This window comes from Parasteatoda tepidariorum, chromosome X1 (assembly GCF_043381705.1).
Source record: "Parasteatoda tepidariorum isolate YZ-2023 chromosome X1, CAS_Ptep_4.0, whole genome shotgun sequence".
Taxonomy (NCBI): domain Eukaryota; kingdom Metazoa; phylum Arthropoda; class Arachnida; order Araneae; family Theridiidae; genus Parasteatoda; species Parasteatoda tepidariorum.
The window spans coordinates 29,902,211-29,927,599 of NC_092214.1; the positions used below are offsets into that span (position 1 = coordinate 29,902,211).

Here is a 25,389-nt window from a genome sequence, read left to right on the forward strand (position 1 = left end):
TCAAACATAAATCCTTTATTAATATATATATGTACATAAATTATTGCAACTAAATTTGTTCATCGTTAATGAATATCTGCAGATTTTTTCCACGGAATCCAAGCATAACCGTGATATTTTGGATTTGACATTGGATCCATTGGCTGATTTCTCACAGGAGCAGCTTGAACTCTGTATTTGTCGAGTTCCCCCTCTAGATCTTTAAGAATCTAGAAGAAAAACATAATCATAGATGATATAAAAACTTCTACATCATTAATAGTAAAGCTATTTATTTTTGGTTATTTAAAAGAAAATATTATTAGAAATTGCCTTGTAATTATATGTCAATAATCATAGAAGACATAAAACCATTTACATTATTTGAATTGTAAAGGCTATTTATTTTTGGTTATTTAAAGGAAATTATTAGAAATTGCCTTGTAATTATATGTAAGTAATCATATTAGCAGCAGAAAATAATATTTATAATGTAAGTAAACAGAGAAGAGATATATTTTACAAAATATGTCTAAATCTTTCATTTTTTGCTACGTGTGCTTGGGCAAAATATTTGCAATAAAAGGGGAGAAATTATTACTTAGTTGAGTAAATTTTTTATGAAAATTCATCGAAAAAGTATTTTTTTGAGAAATTTTACACATAATTGTCTCGTAAAATGTGAATAATAATAATTCGTTAAATTAATTTTATCTTACTTAATTTCACTTAAATATTCATCAAATTAATTTTTTAAAATCTAGTATTCAAACATCATACAATCAATTATAATTGCATCAAAATGAACAATAATAATATATTTCATGAAAATTGAAACAAATAGTACTCGATTGACCGTTTAAGTATATATTTGAAAATGTATTAATCCAATTAAAATTTTATGAAGCATGGAACCCACTTAACATATGTGAAATTTCTGTTTAATAACCTACTAATTTTTCGAAAGAATTGTATTTAAAATCGCAATACATACATTTAAGATTTTGTAGATATTGGTAAGTACTTAATACATTTTTTTTTTAATTTCAGCAAAATAAAGCTTAAGCAGCAATTTCAAAATTTTATATTTTAAAGCGAAATATGTTGAATTAAAATTTTGTCAAAACGTACTTAACGTATGAAACTATTGCTAAAAGAAAAAGTTAACATAAGGAAAAGTTTCAGAAATTATGATGTCCTTCATCAGAAGTGATAAGAGAAAGTATTTAACAGCATTAATAAAGAAGATACCAGATAGGTCACTAGTCAATCATGCTGAATATCTTTTCGCACAGTTTTTTAGGTTCAAAAATCGGACATAAAATTCGTCTTCTCCATTTCAAAGCAATTATTAAGCTGTAAGCCATCAAAATCTACAATTATTATCTTAAATTCGTTTATTTATCCGTTAGACCAACTGCACTATTGAGTGTGGAAGGTTGCTTAAATTTAAGGATTTTCTCCCTAATTTAACTTTGCATTTAAAAAGGCATAGACAAAAAGATGAAATTTTAAAATTAGAATTAAAATACATAGTTTCGAGGAAAAAATTTCAATATTTGTACATAATTATTATTAGAAATTTTTTTTGTTTAATTTAAACTTTAACAATAAATCCTTTGATTCTTTTGAAAAATTATAAATGTGATTCTTTGATCTAAATTTACTATCGTTAATTTTTTTTAAAACTCAAACTTGGACTTTTTTCTCTTTATGTCTCCGCATTAAAAGCAAAACAGACAAAGCTTATTGCAAAATTACATTATTTTGATTGATACACATTATTTTAAAATTTAAAAAAATTAACCTTATAAAAAATCAGTTAGATTTGCAAAAGACACTTTGGGTGCCTTTCTTGTAATTAAAAGAAATGTATAAACAAGCGTTTGTTTGATCAATTACCCTTTCTTTTCAAAATTTTTTGTAATTAAATGATTAACGAAAGCAGAAGTTTAAATTAATATTGCTTATAATTTACCATCACAACTCTTTCTGACGATAAATTGTATTTTTTTCTGGAGCAAGTATTTTAAAATTTTGACTGATAAGAAAATTTTGGATTTTAGCATAAAATATATTTTTTACTTCATAACTTAAAGCATGTACTTTTAAATTTTAACTTTAAGTTTAAACTGTTTCTCTAATGGAAAATAAAAAAATAACATCAATAAAATATCACAAGTGCCTTAAATTCAGAAAAGAGTTTTAATTTAAATTTATATATGCCATTTTATTGAAAAGAATTCTCTGGACTTCAAAATGGATAAATCGCTTAAATAATAAAAAAAGTTAATAGACATTTTTTTTAAAATTGCTAATTTGCTTTGTTTTTTCAACCTTGCTAAAAACCATAAAAAATGAATAAGTAATATTCAACTTCTTCATATTTTAAGTGCAAAAAATTCCTCATTGTAATAACTTTTCAAACATTAAAGGAATCAAGCATTTATCATTTTCACAAAATTGTGGCTTCTCTTTATATTGACATTTTCCGACATGATTATAATTAGCATAGAGGGCGCTGTCTATAGATCGACAAAAATTAACCAAACAGTTATAAATAACTGTTAAAACTTACTACAGTTGTAAAAATAGCAAATTGATCGTTATAAAGCAATTTTTCATAGAAGGATGAGTCATCGAATAATAGCCTTAAAAGAATTAATATTTTGAATGGAAACAAATAAATGAACGTGATTTTATATAAATTATTTATACCTCCGGTTTCATAGCTGCTAAATTATTGTATTCACAAGGGTCTGCGATGATGTCAAAAAGACAAGCAGCTTCCATTGGCTTACAATTAGTTGAACTATTTTCAGGTCTCGGACCACATTGTACTTCCAAAGGTGATTTGTGACTTTTAACGTCCTCCGAATTCTTAGACTTTTTTGCTGATTTTGAATGGCATTTCTCCGTTTCAGGGACACAATAATCGGCGATATTGTTTTCATTTATCGTTTCTCCATACATTTTGGATAAGATTGAGGAAATTTTAGATTTTTTCCATAGTTGGTTATATACCTGAAAATATAAGGTTTGTAATTACTCAAATGCCAATTGGAATATCGTAAAACAAATAAGATCACAAATAATAAGGATAAATATGGGATATTCTGAGAAAATTGCGGTAGAATGTAAATTGCATATTTACTGAAATTTGTTTAGTAATGAAAAAAACTTAGTAAACTGAACCAATTGTTTCTAAATGGTTTAGTTAAATAAATTAACTCTATAAAAAGAAAAATGTAGTTAGAAATATAATGCCTTTTCAATATTTTTTCATTATTAATGTTTTGTTAGTATTTATGGTTGTTTAGATTTTTTTTAACCTCAAATTATCAACTTGAATTTTAGCCTAAATTTATCTAAATTACTTTTAAGATGTAAAAACATTTCTCTTTCTGTTTTATTTTGGCTAAAATAACAACAAAAAAAAACGTTTTTATCATGTCTTATTTAGTTTTCATGCTATTGCTTCAATCCTTCTATTTTGTTTTCTAAATTCCATTGGAATGATTTTTTTAAAATTTCTTCATTGATAAAAAAATTCTATGTAATTCCTATGTTCTTATCCACCCCTTTCCAAACAACTATTTGTCAAAAAGGCATAAAAACAATATTGCAACATTCACAAAAACTAAGAGCTCAAATAAAATAAAAATTTTTTAATTAGAATTTCGTTTTTTTTCGTATATTCACTGTAAAATAAAAACAAACGTTCAATCCATCAAAATAAAGTAAGATTTGCTTAAAGAAAATTCAGTCTGAGACCGAAAGAAGGATGAAGAACACAAATTAAATTACAAGGCAAGTTTCATATACAAGACAAAATATTAAAAAGAAAAATTCTTGGGTGATTATTTTTAAGCTAGTTTTTAATTTTAGAGTTTCAAATTTATAGGACTTGCATGAATTGTATGGAAAATGTTTTTCACATTGGATTTTGTTTTACATCAGAAAATTATGACTCATTTCGATCAATAGTCTCAATGGGACAAATATCCGGAATTCAATACTTTTTGAATTAGCTATACGCAGTCAGATATATTTACATATAGTTATAGCTAGATGTAATGTGCTTGCAAATATCTTGCATTTTGTATTTTTAAGAAATCAGTTACTAAAATCATAATTAAAACTGTAGATTATTAAAGATAAAGATTAAAGATAAATTGTTTTAACGGAACACAAGTTTGAAGATATTGAAGATTATAGCTGAGAAAACAGTAAGGAAATCCTTTAATATTGTAAATCGATTAAGGCTGCTCTACGCTCTTATATAAGATCGTATCTACATTGAGAAAAAAATGTATGATCAAAACAGCCAGATTTTGGCAAAATTTACAGTGTAATTTGTACCGAAGTGATTTTAGTAAAATGATTTTGGTAAAATTATCAGTAAATATGATTTTATATCTGTGATAAACTTTGGTAGATGTGGTGAAATTCGTTAGTTTAATCATGATATCTTAGTGCATGGCATAGAATCCATTTATTCGGTTAAAGTCATTTTTTTACTAAATGTGTGATAATAAGAACTATAATTTCGAAAACCGGAATTTCCGGTAAACCGTTAACATATGGACGGAAAAATTACCATATAAACAGTTTATATACCAAAGACTTTGGCTTTTATTGCCAGAATTATGTTTTTTTTTAACCAGAAATATCATTACCCTGCAGTACGGTAATTATACTCGAATTTTTTCTTTGTGTAAGCCTCAAAGTTTTATCGTAAACACTAAGTATTTCTCATTTTTTAAACTGTTTTGATGAAAAGAACTGAACATTCTCAAAATCTTAGCTAAATAATAAAAATTCTTTTTTGTTTGAATTTTGCTTTTGAACCTTTTGAAGAAATTTGGCCATTATTTACTTATTTTTAACAAAGAGTTTAAAAATCAGCTTGTAGTGATAGTAACATAGCAAATAATAATTACCTTTGTTTGCTCTTCGAGTTCTTCACTTGTAAAAGGAACATTTACTTCCCTTTTGCCCTCTTTATCAAACCAACCATCCATGGTACCATCAAAGACGCTTCCTTTTACTAATTTATATTTCCCTTTACGAACGGATTCAACATTCCATTTTGGATCAATGTTATGTATAATTGATTGACGAGGACCTGTATCACTGCAGCAGAGTGCTTTCCATTGATTATAGCCATCAATTTTTCCTAGCTTCTTTTTATCCCCACCTAAAATTTGAGCGTGAGAGTCACAAATTAATATACATAAATAAAACTTAGATTCAAATATTTAAGAAAATGAATAAGCGTTTGGCATAGGTAAATTAATTTTAAGGCAATCGACTGTTGTTTATCTTGTGTTTAAATTACTAACGTTAGGAGCGATTTTTTTGTTGTTGTTGAAAAACTATAGAATCGATTATTAATTTGTTTTAATCTTCTTCTCCTCTAGAACAAATTAATGCTGGTTTCTTTTGGGTTAAAAATTGACTTTGCCATGGAAATTTGTAATTAAATATTTTTTTCAAAAAATGGACTTTTAACGTAAATTCAATTATGACTTGCAAATTAATAAGACAAAATGGTTCTCGAGAATGGTGCATTAGAATTTAACAAACATGTCACTTTATGCTTAAAAACATTCATCGAAAAGGTTAATGATGAAATATCAATAAAACGTCCAACCCCCCAATCAAAGTAAACTTGATAATTATAAATGAAATAATAGGACTTAAAATTTCACTTGAATAGTATACTATTTCTAAATAACTGATTAATTTCTCATTATTAATAATAATATAAGTTTCATAACAGCCCAGTTTTTTACATGCAATTAATAGAATTGAAATTAATGACCTTATCTGTTTCTGATGATTAGAGATAAATTTATTAAAGCAGAAAAACTGGAGACTAAAATATATTGCTTGTTTTAACTACTTCTCAAAAAGAAAAAAAATGCAAGTTAAAAGTTGAATATTTTCGACAACATGTTTTGCTTTATTTTTAAATAACATAGTAAGCCTTAATTAATTGAATCTAAAATCAAGAAAATTTACAAATTCACCTGCAACTGAATAAAGAGTAGGAAGCCAATCACTGATATGCATCATATGAGAAGAAATTCTTTCTTTCGCTTGACGTAATTCAGGACTCCATACAAAAGCAACACCTCTCACACCACCTTCCCACATGTTGTATTTACTTCCACGTAAAGGCCAATTGGATCCTGTACTTTCATCAATTCCTTGTACTGCTCCACCATTGTCAGTAGTAAATACTATAACACTATTGCTCAGAATTCCAGCTTTATTCAAATTTTCGAAAAGATCACCAATTGAATCATCCAATGCTGATGTCATGCCTTTAAAAACAAGTCTGATTTAAACTATTTTTCAAGGCACAATTTCTAAATAAAAATTTATAGATCAATATCCTCACGATTCAAAATTTAATAAGAAGGTTGAAAAATTTATTAAATGCCGAAACACTATTTTCAGAATTATGTTTTTTTTTTCTTTAACCAGAAATTTATCAGTTTTCTCCTTATAGTAAGGCAATTTTACCAATTTTTTTCCCCCCAATTAGAAAGTAACTGATTGTTTTCACCCTCAATCACTCTTTTATGGTGGAAGTAATACTATAAACAAGTTATTTGAGTATTACATTAGTTCTATAAAGTAGCGAAGAACTCTATTTTTGAGTACTCCATTTTTAACTCTAATCTCTATTTTTACTTGCACTCTTATTAAAAGTTGCCTCTATTAACTGTTTGAGTGAAAGTTCAACAGTTTGATGCATATTTATTAACAAGCGAATTGGCTGTTACATGTTTTACCCTTGACTATTTTGAGAATAACTCCAAAGAATAAGCGTTATTCTCAAATATGGTATTCTTTGTTGTTGTCATTGGAATATTTACAGTTATCATTCGTTGTTATAATTCTTAAAATTTGGTAACAATTCTTGAAATTTGAAATGCTATTCTTTTTTTCAGTAAATTTGGTATTTTTAAAAAATATTTCAAGCAAATTTAATTCTTTTGTGTGTTATTTAATTCTTTTTATGTGTTAAAATATTTTAAGCAAATTTAATTCTTTTTATACAAAAATTTTGTATTTTCATTAAATAAATGGATATGTGAAAGAACTTTATGTTACCAGCGAAAGATCTCCGTGCTGGATCTTTGATATGCGAAAACCTTTGAACATATTCTTGGGGAGCTTGTAGAGGGGCGTAAGAGTTACCAGCATGTACCGCTTGATGAGCTAAATATAAAAACAATGGCTGCAAATAGAATTTATATATTCAATGTTTTGACGGTTAATTGTAACGAAATGGGTTACAGGTTAAAAATAAACATATTTTAATATCAATACATCAACATTAATTTAAATACAGTTTAAAGAATATATCCATACAGAAATGAAATCATGAATTGAAACAGGGGCGCCCATATGTTTGAATTTAGGGGGGGGGGGTTCATGAAAGAAAACGACAAATAGCGTAATGAATTAAAAAATTAATGAAAGGAAATTTTATCTATTTATATATTTTAAATTTAATTAGCTGAATAACTAATTAATTTAAATTAGTTTCACTTTTAATTATACATGATTAATCAAATACGCATACGTTTCATTATTAATTACAATAACACATTGATTGTAACTTTTTAAATGCACTAAATTGATAATCTAAAAATTTATCAAAGAGTTATAATTTAACAACATTATTAGTGATATAATCTTTAATCGGGTGTATAAAACGATTGTTTCACAGGGAATCAAGACCGAAATTCACAACATTTATAAACACACAATGACCTAGAAATAAAATAAATATAAGCATTAAATACCGCTTGATTAGTTAAAATAATATTTCAATTAAACAATATAGTACAAATTTCGAAATTTCAAAACTTACAGGATATGTTCATGCCGCAATTCAATGTGCAATTCGTAATTCAATGCCTCAGATAAGAGAGAGGTCGACCCCCCCGCCCCCTTTAAGCAAGTGATAACGAAAGCAAACATGACCTTGAATTGCTTTAGAAAATTTGGATTTTGTTGACTTGAAAAGGACTTCGATTCGAAAGGCTTTATGTTCATTTTTTTCAGAAATGACAAAATTTCATTTTGTCCTATTTCGATTGGGTTCTAGTGAAAATCTAGGGGGGGGGGCTCCTTCGGCCCTCCCCTATGGGCGCCCATGAGTTGAAATGATATTAACTAATAATATTTCTTTTAAGATTAATAATAGTAAGGAAGTGTGCGGAAAAATAGATATATTACGCCGAATTAAAAACCTATCCTAGCTCAAAATTCTTTGAAAAAATGCTTAAAGCTGGAAATAATATTTAAAGATTTAATTTATTGGTTGAAAAACGTTTTTGACACACTTTTAAATCAAATTAAAGTTATCTTTTCATAAATAATAATTTGGAATTTATTTCTATTATTGATATTTTGATTTTAATACATTCTCAGTTTCTGATGAAATTGAAATGCTTTTTGAACATATTCAGACAGTAGATTAAGGTCAGGGCTGTTTAGAAAGCTCTCAAACTGGGTGAGTTACAAAGAGTACCAGAAAAATATTCTATACAGACTGCAACTAAAAGAATAATATTCTAAGCAGTACAAACATCATAATTGTATAACATCTTTATACATCATGTAAGCAAATTATGAAAACATAAAACATCTTGTATTATATTAAGTTTCAATCATTTGCATAATTTATAATTGAAAGTACAGCGTAGTACAGAAAAGCGATTAGAATATAACAAGGCTGAACTCGAAGGAGCGTAGGTCTTAAATTGTATTTTATTTTATTTTATAACCGTCGTTGAACAGCCGACCCAATTTCATGGGTTTACGACTACTTACGTTCAACTCCGTAGCCTTGTAATTTTGAACCAATCCAGAAGACAAGGAAACTCCTGGATCAGTACCCCCAGAGGTATTGATTTGTTGTGGGAACATGGAGGACTTTGAGACTCGACAGATTTAACGTGCATCAGTCACCATTACTACACGAGGAGTCTTCGGCCGGCGAGGATCGAACCCACGATCTCTTGGATATGGGCCAAGCGCCCTACCGACCAGGCTATCCCGGCCCCCTTAAATTGTATTTCTTTTTTTTTTATAACTGTCGTTGAACAGTCGACCCAATTTCATGGGTTTACGACTACCTTAAATTGTATTGTACAAAAGCACCTCGATTAGTCGATTCTTTCTAATTAGAATACCTCTGTTAATGTAATAGACTTTGAAACGTTCTTCGTTACACGCACAATTGTTTTTTTCTATTTCAATTTCAGTAATATGCTGTCGTAATTTAGCTAGAAATGAGGCTTTAAAAACACTCCCCTTTCAACCACATGACTAAATAGAATGAATAATTTTATGTGGGTAACAAATAAAGGTTTTGTTATTTAGAAAAATCTGCTTTGCTAAACAAATCAATCTGAAAATGTCAAATTTCGTTGTTTCATTCGTTTAATTTTTCCTTATTACTAGAGTAGTTTAGTTTGATCGTCATGGCTTCTAAAAATGTTCACAACATCAAATGGCTTCAATATCTGCCAAAAGTCAGGGTGTTGGGTAATCTGTGCAAGGAAAAATATTGGAATCACAATGCGAATGAAATTAAGAGAAGCCATGTAAAGCTTATAACCGAATATAAATCAATGAAATCAACTTCGAAAGTCAATAAATCAACTGATGAGGGGCTGTTTTGTTCAAATAGTTTATTTAAAAAAGGAGTACCGCTATCTAGGGCAATAATGAAGTGAATTTTAAAATTAAATATCATTATACCCATTTGACAATAAACAAGCATTTTAAAATTGTCAGATTAAAACGAAATTTAAATAGTGCATATCACCATTTCTTGAAAAATAATCCTCTATTTTCTGAACTTATTGATGGAATATATTAAAAAGCGATTTTTATCTCTATAATCCGCATGTTTCGATTATCCGAAGTAAGTCGGGTCCCAAATACTTTTGTCCTACTGCATAAGCAAAAGGTCAAAATTGCGTTTAATAATTTCGAAACTAAACATTTCATATATACTTATATATTCTAATATTAAGATTCCACAAGTTACAAGTTCTAACTTTTCTTTTTTGAAATGAAGCAGCTCCTTTTTTTAACCGACAAACATTATGGTTCCATTATATGCTCCACTTACATACGTTTTCCTCCAAATTTAATTTCTAAAATATATTGGGTCGTTTTATGATGATTAGTTTCATATCAGTAGAGGAAAAATCTTATATGTATTTCATGAGCTAAGGCATAACAGCCAATGCCGGCTATCATTATTTAGACATATGATCTTTTAAAGGCTATGCTTTGAACAGTTTGCATTTGTCAATTGGTGGGGCCCCTTAATTCGACAAAATTTACAATGACCTGAATGACCTAGTTTCTTCTGTGGCAGTTTCTAAATATTATTGCTTTAATTAACGAACTGCAACACATAAGAATTAGATATTACATAAGATTACAACACAATCATACACAAGAAGATTAATATGGTCTGCGCCAAACCGACTGTCACATGGTACTTCATTCGATCAGAGGGACAAAAAAAATAACTACAGAATAAAAAGCAACGAAAAAAAAGATTTTTTTCTTTCCAGACTTTGTATCAAATGTTGTGTTGAAAAAGTAATATTGTTAGCTACCGATATTTTGATAAAAGTAATCATTCATTTATCATTTTCTAAGAAAGGTTATTAAAAATATTTAAAAGTGTAGACTACGTTTCGGAGAAAGCAAATAAAGCATAAAAGTTTTATTCTAAAAAGAACTAATGAGAACTAAAGTTGCACTGTAAAACTGTAAACGCATAGCGAAGCAGATTTAGAAAAAAATGTAATTATTTACAGTAATCAATTCAGTGATTAAGATTGCAAATAATGATTATTTCTATTTATTATCAAAATTGCAAATGTAATTAAGGTTTGATGCAACTTTAATTACTGAAATTACCAGTAATATTAGCTTAATATTGTAATGATTGTACCGATAAATTATGATTGCTTGGAATCAATATCCTTTTTGTAATCGATATTTGAAATTACTCGCAATAAAAATTTTGAGCAATCAATTACTAGTAGTCAATTATATTTTCCTTAACTCTGTGCTGAATAAGTGTTAGATGCAACCGATCATGTTTAATTGGGCTGTAAAATGCGCTGTAAAGTACTACAGAAATATTATCAATTATCTGCAGAATTAAAGTAAACGATAGTAAATTGTTCATTAAAATTAACTTCCATCAATCATTTGCTATTAAATATATTAGAAATTGAAAGGTAAGAAGTCTTTCTTTTCATTTTTGAATTGTTTCATTTTCAATTTCAGAAATTAAAATACCTGCTGGACAGCGAAACCTTTCATTATGACTCTACTTAAAAGCATAGTTAGGAAAAATGTAATTGGTAACAGTGGTTAATTACTTTATATCAAGATTACCGATGATCATGCTTATAATAAGATATTTTTTTATTTTCAAAAATATAGTTTGTTATTAATTATAATTATGCTTGCTTACGAAAATAATAATAGTTTAAATCAGGTAGAGATTAAACAGAACATGAGTATGGAATTTTGTATGTTGTTGGCAATAAGTTAATTTTTTTACATCTCAAAATTGTAACTGAATTATAAAACAAAGATTGATGTTTCCATTTAAATATTTAAATAAAATGACAAATTGTTTCTCATATTTTTGCAGTTTGATTGGGTTGAGGCTTCATTTTTGTCACAGGGAAACAAACCAGGTATGTATTAACTATTTTTTCTAATTATTTTTATATGAACATAATTCCTACAAAAGCACTATAATATGAAATTCGCATAACAATTGTGTTCATTAATATTATCATTATTCTGAAAATTATTCTTACAATTTTCTTTGTTCTTTTTTAACAATCTTCAAAATGAGTTTTTAAACGAAAAAAACATTTTTGCTCTTGTTTGATTGCTTCATAATAATTCACATTTTTCTAATTTTTTTTGTACATTATGAATGTTAGTTACAATAGTTTTAGTATATCTAAGCTGAATACACAAATTCCCTCTTCTATAATAAATATCTTGCAGTTGATTTTAAAATTCTTAGAAGTAAAATATATTCTTCAACTCTAACATGAGTATTAAATTACATTAATAAAAACTTTATTTATTTATTATTTTGTCCTAAATTTTAGAATGTAGTCAGACATAAAAAGACACGAATTTGTAGGAAACGGATAATAACAGGTTTTTTTCTTCTCCAGTTCAACAACTTTTTATTTGAATCTGACTATTTTACTGAATTAATGAAAAACGAAGTAATCACTTTATTAAAGTAGGGAAAATCACGGAGACTTCTTTTAATTTTAGCATGGAATATTTAACTAAATTTTCGAATCGGAAACTTCTAAAAAAAATTAAAACTTCAAGACTTTGTTCTCAGTATTTTTGTATAGGAAATAAAGCAATTATTTTTATTTCGTTATTATTGTTCAAATAAAACTAAAAATTCTTAAACACTTAATAACGAAACATTTAACATCATAAATGTGTGTTAAAACATCTTTTTAAACGATAAAAAAAATTATCATGGAAAACTATTTGACCTGCACTAAAAGGTACTAAATTTAAGGTTATCGAGAAAGGAAAAGAAATTTTTTAATTTCGATAGAATTATTTGGTTTTAGAATATTTTAAAAGTTACAATTACCGTACTACCAGCTTCTTACCTTAGTAGTATCATGATTGTGAATTATGGTTTTAGCTTTTTCAGTAAATAACTCTGTAGAATATTTTCCCGTGTAATTCCAAGCGTTTACATTATCATCGTGCAAATCTAATCCATGAGTTCCTTGCTGAAAATAAAACAATATATGTTTAAATGCCTTTTATTTAAAATAAATAACTAAATTTTCAAATTTCAAAAAGACTAGAAATACTTCATTAAGCACAAAAATAATACGATGGATAAAAAAATATTTATTTCAGCAGTTGATCCGAGTCGACTAAAATATTAATTTTATTTCAAATAAGTATAATCATTCAAGATATAAGAAATGTGGAACTTTTAACATAATATTTCTAATGATGTACTTAGATGTTTGAATATTATAAGTAGTTTTATGTTTGAGTATTATAAAATTAATAACACTTACCCCTTCTTCCCAATGCGTGAAATGGTCTTCCTTACCATTCCAGTATCCGAAGAAAGAATCAAATCCACGATTAACAGGAAGATAGCTTTCGTGAAAATAACCTAAATGCCACTGAAAATAAATAATATTTAAATTTGAAATACAAAAGTCAGTTGCTATTTGTTTTAGGTATAGGGAAAAATATAATGAATGCTCATGTATTATTTACTCATAAGATGAAAAAGGAAACATTATAGAACCACCAATGAAATTATTGACTGTTACTGTGTAGTATATTAAATCTAACCTAAGTTTGAACTATTTAAAAAAAATAGTTTTGAGGATCTTTTGCCAAGAAAAACAAAACAATGCTTAACTTGAGAGCTTTAAAACAGATTTAAAACTCTTTATTCAAATTTTAAATTCTTTATAGAATTTTAATGTAAAAAATAGGACAGTCTTTAAAATGGACAAATGTTTTAAATTTTTAAAAGATAACTTTTTTAAAATATCACCTATTCGACGAGATTTTTTATACTTATAAAAAAATCATTAAAATCGAAGAATAATTCTCAATTTTTGCAATTTTTTATGAAACTAAACAGTGATGTGTTAGAGTAACTTTTAAAATATTGAAAAATTAAATTACAAACATTTTTCATTTTTAGAAAAACGTGACTTCTCCTCATAGTGACATTTTGCGTGGTCCCACATTTATAATCAGTTTAATATACACTGGCTAGACTTGAAAGAACTTAACCTATCAATCATGAATAATTATTTCAAACTCCAAGAAAAAAAAATATAAAAATAACATATTATTCGCTGAACAGTGTTATAATTATTATGTTTTATCTTAAATTTGATTGCAAGATACTATGTTTCAACTTGAAAGGAAACATGGTTTGATTATTAAGCTGCAGAAAATTTTTACGCTATTATGGTTCAAGTTCGTATTATGATTTAATATTGAAACGATTTTTCCGAGAGCGTATTGAAAAGTAAAATGTTCTTTCCGAAATAAAATAAAAAAAAAAAAAAAAAAAAAAAAAAAAAAAAAAAAAAAAAAAAANAAAAAAAGAAAAAAACCTCAAAGAATAAACCCACCTTTCCTACTCCATGTGTTTCATATCCAAGTTCTTTTAGGTACTGGGGTAAGATTTTCTCTTCAGGGGAGAGACCCCAAGGTGCTTCTGCGTAGATTACATCATGTTGAAGTCCTAAAGTAAAATAATAAATAATTGAAAAAGTGTTTTTTGATCCTTTAACGAATAAAGTAACATAAATACACTTCATATTTCTTATAACAATTTTAAAAAATATTTACAGCAATATTTACAAGTGACACTATCTTCTAAAAGGATTTTAAGCTTGCTTTCAAAAAGTAGTTTTATTAGTTTTTATATGATATTGAACTCATGCAGTGAAGAAAAATCCGCATCAAATTACGATATAGAGTAATGGCACTTTGGGTGCATCATCCGAAAAATCCATTTTTACCGTAAATATTATTCCGTAATTTTCACAGTTGTTATATTTACTTAATTAGAGTGTTTCAGTGATTTTACGGTAATTATTACACTAAAAGTTACGGTATATCAGATTTTTTTCGTAACACCTTCAGGTAAAAATGGATTTTTGAGTAAAAAGTACAGTCTAAAAGTACAGTACTGAGTGCCGGTACATTTAACCATAAATACCGTAATAAGTGATATATTTAAATTGAGTGTTCAATTAAACCATGTTTAGACTCAAATTGAACCATAATACTGTGTAATTAAGTTAAAAGTATGATAATCTGGTTCAACTAGGCACGATATTGATGTTGCAGAGCAAATATTAAACATAATATTATGGTTCAACATGTTGCAAATTTCAAAAAGCATAATTAAAAAAATAAATTGTGAAACTAATTAAATCTCACTAAAATTAAAAATTCAGTTAATAGTAGTTGAATCAATAATTGTTGATAATGTTAAATTGGTGATTTTAGATATTAAATTAGGTTTCCGCACATGTAATTAAACAAAGCATGTTTGTCAGATAAATTACTACTCTATGAATATTTTTTTTATACCCGGAAGACATTTTTGCCCAATTTTTTTCCCCATTTAGATATTTAAAAACTTTTTCATATATGTGCCAAACAAATTAAACGTATCTTTATAGGTCAAAGTGTATTAAATCATTTGATGCAATTATATCCTGAGGTGCTTAGTTACCTTTAGTTTTATAATATCGTAATACCCAACTAGGCCCCCTTCATCAAGGTTACATCATTTGTTACAATGTAGTTTTACAGGTTTTTATTGTTTTTTCTTTGACCTACAGTTTTTGTAGTGGTAGGGAGCCTTTTAAGTCTCTATTTTAGAAATTTATTTTAAAATTTTATGTCCAATACTCACGGAAAGAAATTATCCATTAGTAAGTAATTGTCATTCTTAACTGTTGAAATAATATTTCTGTTAAATCTATATTAAGCTGTCAATACCAAATGTTGAAGTTTATTACTTTATTCTTGGTCTCCTTATTGAAAGGAATAATAGAAAAATAAGGATTTGTTTGAAAAGCAGTACAAAATAAAGGTCTCTTAACATCTTTGACTGCTTTCAAAAACTGTAACTAGGTCCATTTTGAGCCCTATAGATCTGTTTCGAAAATATAAACGAACGGTTTAAAATAATTCAATAAAGTTTTAGATTTTCCAAAGAAGTAAAGTCAGAGGTACGAAATGTTTTACAAAACAACTTTTAGATATGATTAGGAACTCACAATTATTTTAATCTAATTTTTGACCTTGCAATTCCTATTTAAAGCCCTTTAACTTAAAGTATTATCCTTTATTTTTCATTTAAAGTTTTCGAATAAAAAAAATAATAATAACTACTCTAACTATTTTTAAAAAAGCATTTGAAATCTATGTCGGAAGATAGTGGAATTAGTGCAAGTATAAATCGTGTCTTTGCTGTGATAAGAAGCTCCTGTGCGAAAGAGTGACTTGCGATACCTTGCATAAAAGTTATTTTTAAGAAAAACAGAGTCTGCATGAAATTTTACAAAAATAATTATACAAGATAATGTAAAAGCAAAACAGTCTGGTTTGAGTTCCTGTATTTTGCACTTTTTTACAATTTTTATGCTTTTTGAACCATAATATCATTCGAATTTTCTGTAACCGTAATAGGGCGCTAAGTAGAACCATATTATTGCAGTTGTGAAACTTGATTAAGTGATGCTGTTGTTCAATTTAAACAGAAACATGATTCGATTTAATACTTTATTAAAGGCCGGGATAGCCTGGTCGGTAGGGCGCTGGGCCCAAGTCCGAGAGGTCGTGGGTTCGATCCTCGCCGGCCGAAGACTCCCCGTGTAGTAAATGGTGACTGATGCACGTTAAATCTGTCGAGTTTCAAAGTCCTCCATGTTCCCATAACAAATCAATACCTCAAGGGGTACTGATCTAGGAGTTTCCTTGTCTTCTGGATTGGTTCAAAATTACAAGGCTACATTAGTAGTCGTAAACCCATTAAATTGGGTCGGCTGTTCAACGACGGTTATAAAATAAAATACTTTATTAAAGTCTGTGCAATATCGCACTGTATTATGTTTCAAGGCATTGATGTTATGATTCGACGTTTAACCGGAGAGGGTAGCTGCATAAACAATAGAGTAAAATATGTTTTCTTTTTTTGTTTCTTTTTTAGGAAAACGTCAGAACTTATTTTACGTAACAAAATTCATTGTGCATGGTTTTTATTGAAAATTATTTTTAAAAAAATCCCCTATTGGTTAAAAGAAAAAAAATTGGAATGAAAGATTTTTACATTCTAGAATTTGGAAAATAATTTTAATACCAATTAAACTTTAGTTAAATACATTTTGCATGGCATACAAAAAATGGTAATTCAATTGTAAAATAAGAGATTTTGTATGATAATATGTTATAAAACAAATAGGGCAATCAATGTATTTAATTTTTAAATAGTTTAATGCAATAGTGCTTACTACACTTGACAATAATACTTTTTATGACATTTAAAAAAATTGTAAGTGTAAAAAATAGAATCTTCAGAGGTTTACAAAATATATACTAATAAAATATGAGCTAATAAGTATTTTTATTACTGAAAGTACTTAACTTATCATGAGAATGTTAAAATAATAATAATGATAACAAAACCATCATCATTATATAAATAATTAATAAACCAAAACTGAAAAAATAAAATCTAAATTCCTACCTAATCGTAGGGGATATTTCCCCGTCATTAAAGCACCTCTGGATGGTGTGCAAATTGGTTGAACGTAATAATTATTTAAAATAATCCCATCTTGTGCAATGGCATCAATATTGGGTGTAGGTATCTGTTTTGATCCATGAAAGCTAACATCATTCCATCCCTAAATTTTAGAAATTTTTTTTTAGAAAACATGTAAAAAAAATAAACAAATGATTAAGTGTATAGCTTTAATAAAATACATGAATGAATAAAATTATAGCACGAGCTGATATAAAATTCAATTCAACTGTTAAATTAAATTGTAATTATTTTTTTGAAAAATGTGTTTTAAATTAAATAAGAATTAATATAATTACTTTGTTTTAAAGATATTTATGACATTGAATTCAAGTAATTAAAGCTATTAAAAACTTTTGACTATAAAAATAAAATATTAATAGACTTTTCGATAAGATTAATTTAAATTTAAAATGCTAATTTAACGCATTGAAAATGACAGTTGAATTAATAAGACAACGACGACAGGGTAACAACAATTAATATAGTTTTGAGTAGAAATCAATTATTGTGATATTGTTTTCAGTAGAAGCTTATTTTAATCGAACATATGCTGAAGGATATCCTTATCCTTATATATGTTAAGGATAAGGATATGATAAACGAAATTAATATTATGGAAAATAGCTGAAGTTAAAAATATGGAAACTGAAGTTATTAATTTTGGTTACACATTTCTTATGTTTAATGAAAATCTTGATTAAATCTTCATATGACACGTAAAATACAAATTACTATTTAAAATATTCATGTGCATTTTACGCTAAAAAGGAAATTTTTCAAATTTTACTTTAAATAATAATATTATCTAAGGCTAAGTAAATCATGACAAATAAATGACAAGTAATAGGTAATAAACTTAAGTATACTATATTGTCTACTTTTTGTTCTGCTAAAATTACTTATAATATTATCGAGAGTAAGTAAATCATAACAAAAATGAGAAATAATAAGTAATAAACTTAAGTATGTTATATAGTCTACATTTTATTGAAAAATACAAAAATCGTGATAGATATTTAATAACCTTTTAAAAGAATATTTATTAAAAATTGTATTGTAGACGTACCAAATCGTCGATGATAATAAATATAATATGTGGTGGCTGCTTTGAAAATACAACTTCAGTAGCAAAACATATAAATGATACGAAAATGATTAGATGTTTCATTATTACTTATCTGAAAAAGAAATGAAAATTCTTTTAGAATTTATTACAATATCAACATCAATATATTCTTTATTGATTACAAAATCAATTTTTTTAAAAAAAAAAGCAAATTGGCTAGGTTTGTTAAGTAAAAAATTCGACATCAACTTCTTAGAGAGTTAAGAAGAAATATATTGTATTAAAAATGATTAAATGTTCCTTGTTTGAATTGCATATTATATTACTAACATAAATTACAAATTACATTAAATACATAAATTAAATATTGCATTTATTATGTAAATTATATATAGATTAGTTATATTTATTGATTTTTTAAATTAGATTTGAAAATTATTTCTCGCTTTTAATGCTTATATGACTTAAACTAAAATTTTAAAATAAAATAATAAATAAAAAAATAAGACCCTATTTTTGAAGTTACTTAAATTTAAATGTTGTAAGAACTTATTTTCGATGTTTAAATGTTTGCAAAATTTTAGTTTGACCCACTGTATTTAACAGCAACAAAATTCTAATATGTAAGTAAACAACATATGAACAAATAAAGTATAATTGTTTAAAATTTGCATGCGCAATCATATCAGTTGTAAACCAATTAAAATATTACCCCTCGAATATACTATTTTTCCTTAATGCACTTAAAGTATATTTTTAAAAGCTATTATAACAATCATTCTGTTGGTCGCTAATCATTATTCAAATGAAATGATAAGAAATAATCAAATTTTGACTGCTTTATTGGAAACATTGTTCTGATTAAATTAAAATGATTGTAACTAAATTTTTTTGAATTTAATTAGTAGACTTCCTCATTAATTTCCATTTATTAGAGATATCTGAAAAAAACAAAAACAATATATTCACTAATACGTTTAATGCTTTGTGATAAGTTTTAATTGCCTTAAATCCCACTTATATTTGAATTTTGGTTATTGTATTCAAGTATATGACATCCACTATATTGGTTGTTTTGAACAACTTATTGAGCTTAACCATTAAAAGTATTAAGTACTTAGAAGCAATCATGAATATTTTAAATTACTTGTTAATTGGCAAAAGCATTAACAGAAATAAAAAAAATATTCTGCCTTTTATGCATGAGCTCTTTGCTGTCAAAAAATATTAATTAAATAAGTGCTTTAAATATTATTCAATTTTAGGATATATGTCTATAGGTAGTGCATTAATTGTTTCTTATTTATTGACTTTTACTTAAGACTAACAGCAAAAAATTGTAAATCAAATATAAATTAAAAATTATTCAATGAGCTCCATTATTTTTCTAATGAATGGTTATTTTTTAGCTGCCCTCAGGTTAGTTAGCCACAAATAAATATACATTCTAATGATTAATTACTATTCAGAAATGCCTTCTCTTGTCATAGTTTAGAAGAATATAACTATTTGATCAAATAGCTTCTGCCTTCGTAGCTTATTTTATTCAGAAAAAAAAAAGATTACAAGTATGAGATTGCTTAAGTATTACAAGGAAAAAAGATTTAAAGTTGTTATCATACGCTTAAAAACTCTATGAAAATATCTATATCTAACTTGGTTCTCAAAGAATTCTGAGCTTTCAAGATAATTTAATATGTATCAGAAATCATTTTTGTTTACGCATATGATAGTTTATTTTTAAATTGTGAACTTAAAACGTAAAGTAATGAAGAGTTATTAAATAATTGCTGAAAATTCGGCCCCAATATGACAAACATCAAAATCGAAACTGAAACTAATGATTATATTAAAGCTAAAACGCAATAGGTGGGGATGAAAAGGTTTGTTTCTCCAGTTCATTTTCAATGAAAAATAGTTTGACTACAAATAAAATAATATCAAATGTTAACCAAATAAAACCATAAACAATGAACAAATGGTTTGAAATAATGTATTAAATGTAATAAAGATTTGATGAAAGCTTGGTGTCAAAGTTTGGTTTCTGTTATGCATTTTTATGAAGAAAAAAAAGAACCTAATGCAACTAAATAATAAGGTTAGATGACATCAGCCGGATAACTTATTTTTAAAACAGCGAATTTAAATTAGTTTGATAAGTGATTCCCATATGCTAAAATACACAATGCTTGGTTTTTAATCGTCAGTTTTTAGTGTATTACACTGAGAAAGTTTTACTAGAAATAACTTGAATGAAATGAGTATTCCTTTATTCATATTTTATTCATATTCATATTTTCCTTTATTCATATTTTAGAAAAACAATTTAATTTATTATAATTGAGGGAGGTAGAATTAGACAAGCTTATTCGTTTTCGATAAAATTTCATGAATAAATATTACTCATGTAAATAAAAAGAATTGATTAGTAAAAAAAATGTATTTAAATTATTTATTTAGTGTCGTCGAAAAATCCCCTCCTACATGAAACCAGTAGATTTTCGTTTAGACCATAAAAATATTGCTTGCTCACACGCTTGATTGTTTATTGTACCATTGTAATGTTATTTCACAACACAGACACGAACGATGCTACCGAGAAAGAGTTATTTCTAAGGACGCACATTTTTATAAGAGATTAGTTTCGCTTTAAACTTATTTAACTTTTATTGCCTATTTTTTTTTAACTGTCCTTGTATTCAAAGATTTACTGCCAGAGATGCAATGCCCATGGAAAAACATTCATCTCGTATTAAAAATATTACTACTAGTACATTTTCTTCATCTTATTGTTGACTTTGACAAATAGTGCAAATAAAATACGGAATTTAAAGTTTTTAGTTTAGGTGTAGTTTAGTATGCTGGTGCAAAAATATTCCTACAAAAATTTCTTAAGTAAACTTTTGAAGAAAGTTAAATTTGCAAGTTGCAGTCGATTTGAGATAACAAATTAAAAGATTTTAATAATTGAGTCAACATTATCAAAATAAAATCAGTTTGGTTTCCTAGTTGGTCTCAGGTGCGTGCCTCAAATATAATGAGATATATTTTTTTTGTGCTCTAGAGGTAAATGAAATAATTTACAAAGTAGTTCGAAAATACAACTGAATATAAAATTATTTAAAAATGTTCATGTTAAAATGAAATTGAAACTTCTGAGCTTTAAATCACTTCGAATAACTTATATCAACAATTGTTTTCTCATAATTATTCTAAAAAATAGAAATAAAGAAGGAAAATGCATAACCAAAAGGTAACATTGGAAAAGAAAAAACATTTCTTTGCGAAGTCGTATTTGTTAATCAGCTTTCAATCAACGATTTGTTAACCACCTTTTGAATTTCTCCTACATATTTGCTGCAGCAAAAAATTTCGAGAAGAAACAAATCCATAAAGTATTTAATGTTTTTTTTTTTAAATTTCATTGGATACAATATATTATACATCAATATAAGGATGATACCTAAAAATTTTTTTCTGATGTGAAGTTAGCCCTTGACATATCTCAGTATGTACTAAGTAAACCTCAGAGGTTCAAGCATGAATAATTATTTATATTGAAAACAAAAAATTTTTATTTTTTTCAAATAAGTATTTTTAAATACCAATACATGTCAATTAATAAGTATTAGAAAATGTATATCCATAAAAAATAATATTTTTAAGCACAAAAAATGTCAATAAATTAACAATAGAGAATGTATGTATATCAAAACTACACTTTTACAAACACATTTTAAATTTTATTTTAATCAGTAAATTAAAAAGAGTTCTATTGGACAAAAACTTCAATATCATCAAATAAAACTAAGTTTAATTATTTTTTTAAATTGTTAAAATTTTTATAATATCATCAAATAAAACTAAATTTAATTATTCTTTTAAATTGTTAAAATTTTTGTAATTGCATAATTTATTTAAATTGAATTAAAAATTATTTCAATTTAGTTAAAATATAAGATATTTTCTGGTTCGATGATAATGCCTGCCAATTTGTTCAAATGTGATGTAAACCCTTAACCTACCTCATTACATACTAAGTAAATCTCAGACATACAATCTATAAAAATTGTTTGTATTTATTATTAAAATATTTCATGATTTGCAAGTAATATTTATAAACATCAAAAAATCTCAATTAAAACAAAATATGGAATGTATATCAATCAAAAATTTGCAGTTTCTAACATTCAAAATTAAATAATTTTTTGGGGAATTTCAAAAGTTAAATAATCTCTTCCATGTTTTCCGATTAAAGCTTAATAATAATTACCTCAATAAGATAGAGCACACCAAACCAATACTTCATTTGTCACATGATGTAAGCAAAATAACATTTATCAAGATTATTAAAGATCGAAAAATAAACAGTTTTGTTAATCTTTTAACCTATTCTGTTATCAGACAACACTGTAAGAGTTACAATCTAAAATTAACTTACATGCTTTGGAGTTAGATAAGCAAAACTTGAAAATCTTATATCGCGCGTAATCTTTATGTGTCAAATCACTCACCGTGTGTGAATACGATAACATGCTTCTTTTTAACTAAAAAATTAGTTTAACTTTTAATAAATAGTAAAACTAAATAAGCAATTAAACTTTTTACGAAGATAACTAGTAACATTTTTCATTCATCTTTGCACAATATTAGGAAACTTCGGGACATATCAAGTAAGGCTTTAAGTCTTCCCCCATTCAAAGAGTTGACTATTCAGTTCCATCTTTCACTGATACACCCATTCTTTTTCAGTCGGCTTTTGGTTCTGATAGTTTTATATGTCATTTTTCAAGGTAGAAAAAGAATATTTTATATATATATATANCAATGAATTTTTCAATGAATATTTCTCGCAATCTTTTATTAGTTTTCAATCAATACAGTGGCATATATATATTTATAATGTAAATAATATTAATTAATTTGAGTGTGATAAAATTCTATAAATTTGTGATAAAAGAACCGAAAAATTTAATACAATACTCTTGGTACTTCAAATTGAAATAAAATCTTCTCATTAGTAATGAAAGATGTATATAAGGATGACATTATATATAAGGATGACATTACCTATTTGATAAAAACTCTTCCGCTTTAATACTTTTAACGCTCTTTATTCCTAAATAAGTGTCAGCTTTCGGGAAAAATATGAAATAAAAAATTGAGTGTACATATGCTAAATATCACTTATAAAAAAATATACAATTGTTGAATTTTTTTAAAATCTTAAGCGTGCATATTGTACACTGTAAGACATTACGATAAAAAATACTGTCACTCAGAATGCTAGTACTTTTTATCGTAAAATTCATTTGACCATACTATTTTACGGAGCAAAAAATCTGACATCGTACTTTTTAATGTAATATTTGTTGTAAAATCACTAAATCACTGTAACTAAATAAATATTACAGTAACTATTAAGGTATAAAATTTTACGGAAAAAAAGATTGTACGGATTTAGGATGTACTTTTTTTTATCGAAATTTGATCTGGAATTTTTTACAGTGTAATAAGGTAGTACATTTATATTGAAGGATATATGAAAAATTTTATCTCTATCGAAAGTTTAGAAAATTATGAAATTTTAAAATTTTCATATTTGGCTAAAACTGTGTCTTACCTTTTCCATATATTAAGAAAATGAAAAAAATACGCATAAAGTTTTACATGACAAATAATCTGGGTAAATGTTTTACGTTCACTGCGTAAAATTTTGGCTATATTTTTAATTCTATGTTCAAGATTAAAAAATTATTTTATATCAGAATATTTAAATGAAGTTTTAAATTTTTTTAAACAAATAATCACAAATAGATTACAAATTCTTACCTAAAAAGTTGCAAATGCGTTAGATGTTATGCATTGTAAGAGAATATATAAGTTCGCTTTTGTGCCCTCAAGCAATTGACCCCTTTTACCGAAGTTATAAAGTTTCATATCACTAAACTAACTTAAAGTTTACCGACGGAATTTAAAGCGCATAATTCATTGATTGAGTAATAAAAGCTGTTTCTTCAGTTCTTAAAGTAATCAGAATTCGTCTGCTGAAAGAATATAGCATTTTCGTGTTTCACAAACAAAAGTCTATTTTTAAAACAATATTTTTATTTTTAACAAAGCCCTAACAAAACGTTCATTTTCACGTCTGCTAATGCAAATGAGTCGTTGAAATATGTGTCTAGTCAAGGATTTTTTGTTATGCCGTCATGATATTCGTTAAGCCTTGGGACAAAAGTCAAATGAACGTCTTTACATTATTTGAACAAGTGAGTATATATATATAAAAGAAAAACAACTTAATTGCGCTTTAATATCTTTGCACGAGTGTTGCGGTGAAAATCGAAATTAACATTTGAACAATACTAAAGAAATAAAATAAAACAGATTACATTTAAGATTGTTAATACACTTTGAACATAGCTAGAAATAAAACTTACTACTTATGCATTCTATCTTTTGTGTGAGTTTGATGCCTTTTTGCTAAGAATGAAGTTTATTTTAAGCATTTATATATTATTGTCTTATGCAAACAGTATTTTTAATAGATGATAAACATTAATTTGAATATAAAAATGTTTCTAAATAATTACGAAAATTTATGACGGTTTTCATTTATTTTGCTACTTTTGTGATCTAAATGTGTGGATTATTTCGAAAACATTTAACGATAAAAATAATTTTTTTGTATATACGTTTAATCAAAAGTACTTTATAATTTTTTTTTGTTTATTCTATCATCCATGATGAACAACAAATCCAAACCGCATGCGTGAAATCCAATATAACGCATTGGAACACAAAAATTTCGTGGAAAACTTATAGAATGTAGCTAAACTCGCAATTGTGTTACTTTACAAAGAGGGTATGGCTCTAAAACCTGTCATAGTACGCCTGATGGTATAGG

General features: G+C 26.5%; 2 protein-coding genes across 5 annotated transcripts in view; one reads left to right on the forward strand and one right to left on the reverse strand.

The window, feature by feature from the left end:
- LOC107457163 (arylsulfatase B) lies at window positions 1-24,453 on the reverse strand. Of its 2 annotated transcripts, none has more exons than XM_016075254.4 (11): window positions 24,315-24,453; window positions 18,483-18,594; window positions 17,357-17,516; window positions 14,223-14,335; window positions 13,137-13,247; window positions 12,711-12,836; window positions 7,108-7,234; window positions 6,015-6,311; window positions 4,923-5,179; window positions 2,698-3,003; window positions 1-209 (listed from the first exon to the last, which is right to left on the reverse strand). In XM_016075254.4, the coding sequence occupies exons 2-11, from the start codon at window positions 18,582-18,584 to the stop codon at window positions 66-68; spliced, it is 1,743 nt and encodes a 580-aa protein (XP_015930740.2). In that variant the 5' UTR covers window positions 18,585-18,594; window positions 24,315-24,453; the 3' UTR covers window positions 1-65. The 2 variants fall into 2 exon arrangements, with proteins under 2 accessions (XP_015930740.2, XP_015930739.2); XM_016075253.3 differs by lacking the exon at window positions 24,315-24,453 and adding an exon at window positions 22,756-22,900.
- The window catches only part of LOC107449551 (probable cytochrome P450 49a1), a 46,277-nt gene that overhangs the window by 2,909 nt on the left and 17,979 nt on the right, over window positions 1-25,389 (forward strand). The window contains exon 2 of one of the 3 annotated variants that reach the window (XM_043043969.2): window positions 11,702-11,747. Coding sequence is in view for 1 of the 3 variants with exons in the window: in XM_071187418.1 (XP_071043519.1) it covers window positions 24,692-24,751 (60 nt within the window). In the remaining 2 variants the exon portion in view is untranslated. Of the gene's footprint in view, window positions 1-11,701; window positions 11,748-23,046; window positions 23,156-24,605; window positions 24,752-25,389 lie in introns of those variants that run through there. The other 2 variants (XM_071187419.1, XM_071187418.1) reach the window with 2 other exon arrangements.

Coding starts and splice junctions, on each gene's coding strand:
- LOC107457163 (XM_016075254.4), bottom strand. CDS start 18,584: ATGAAACATCTAATCATTTTCGTATCATTTATATGTTTTGCTACTGAA. Junction 12,837..13,136: donor TCACGCATTGGGAAGAAGGG/GTAAGTGTTATT, acceptor TTTTATTTTCAG/CAAGGAACTCATGGATTAGA. Junction 5,180..6,014: donor TACTCTTTATTCAGTTGCAG/GTGAATTTGTAA, acceptor CTCAAATTTTAG/GTGGGGATAAAAAGAAGCTA.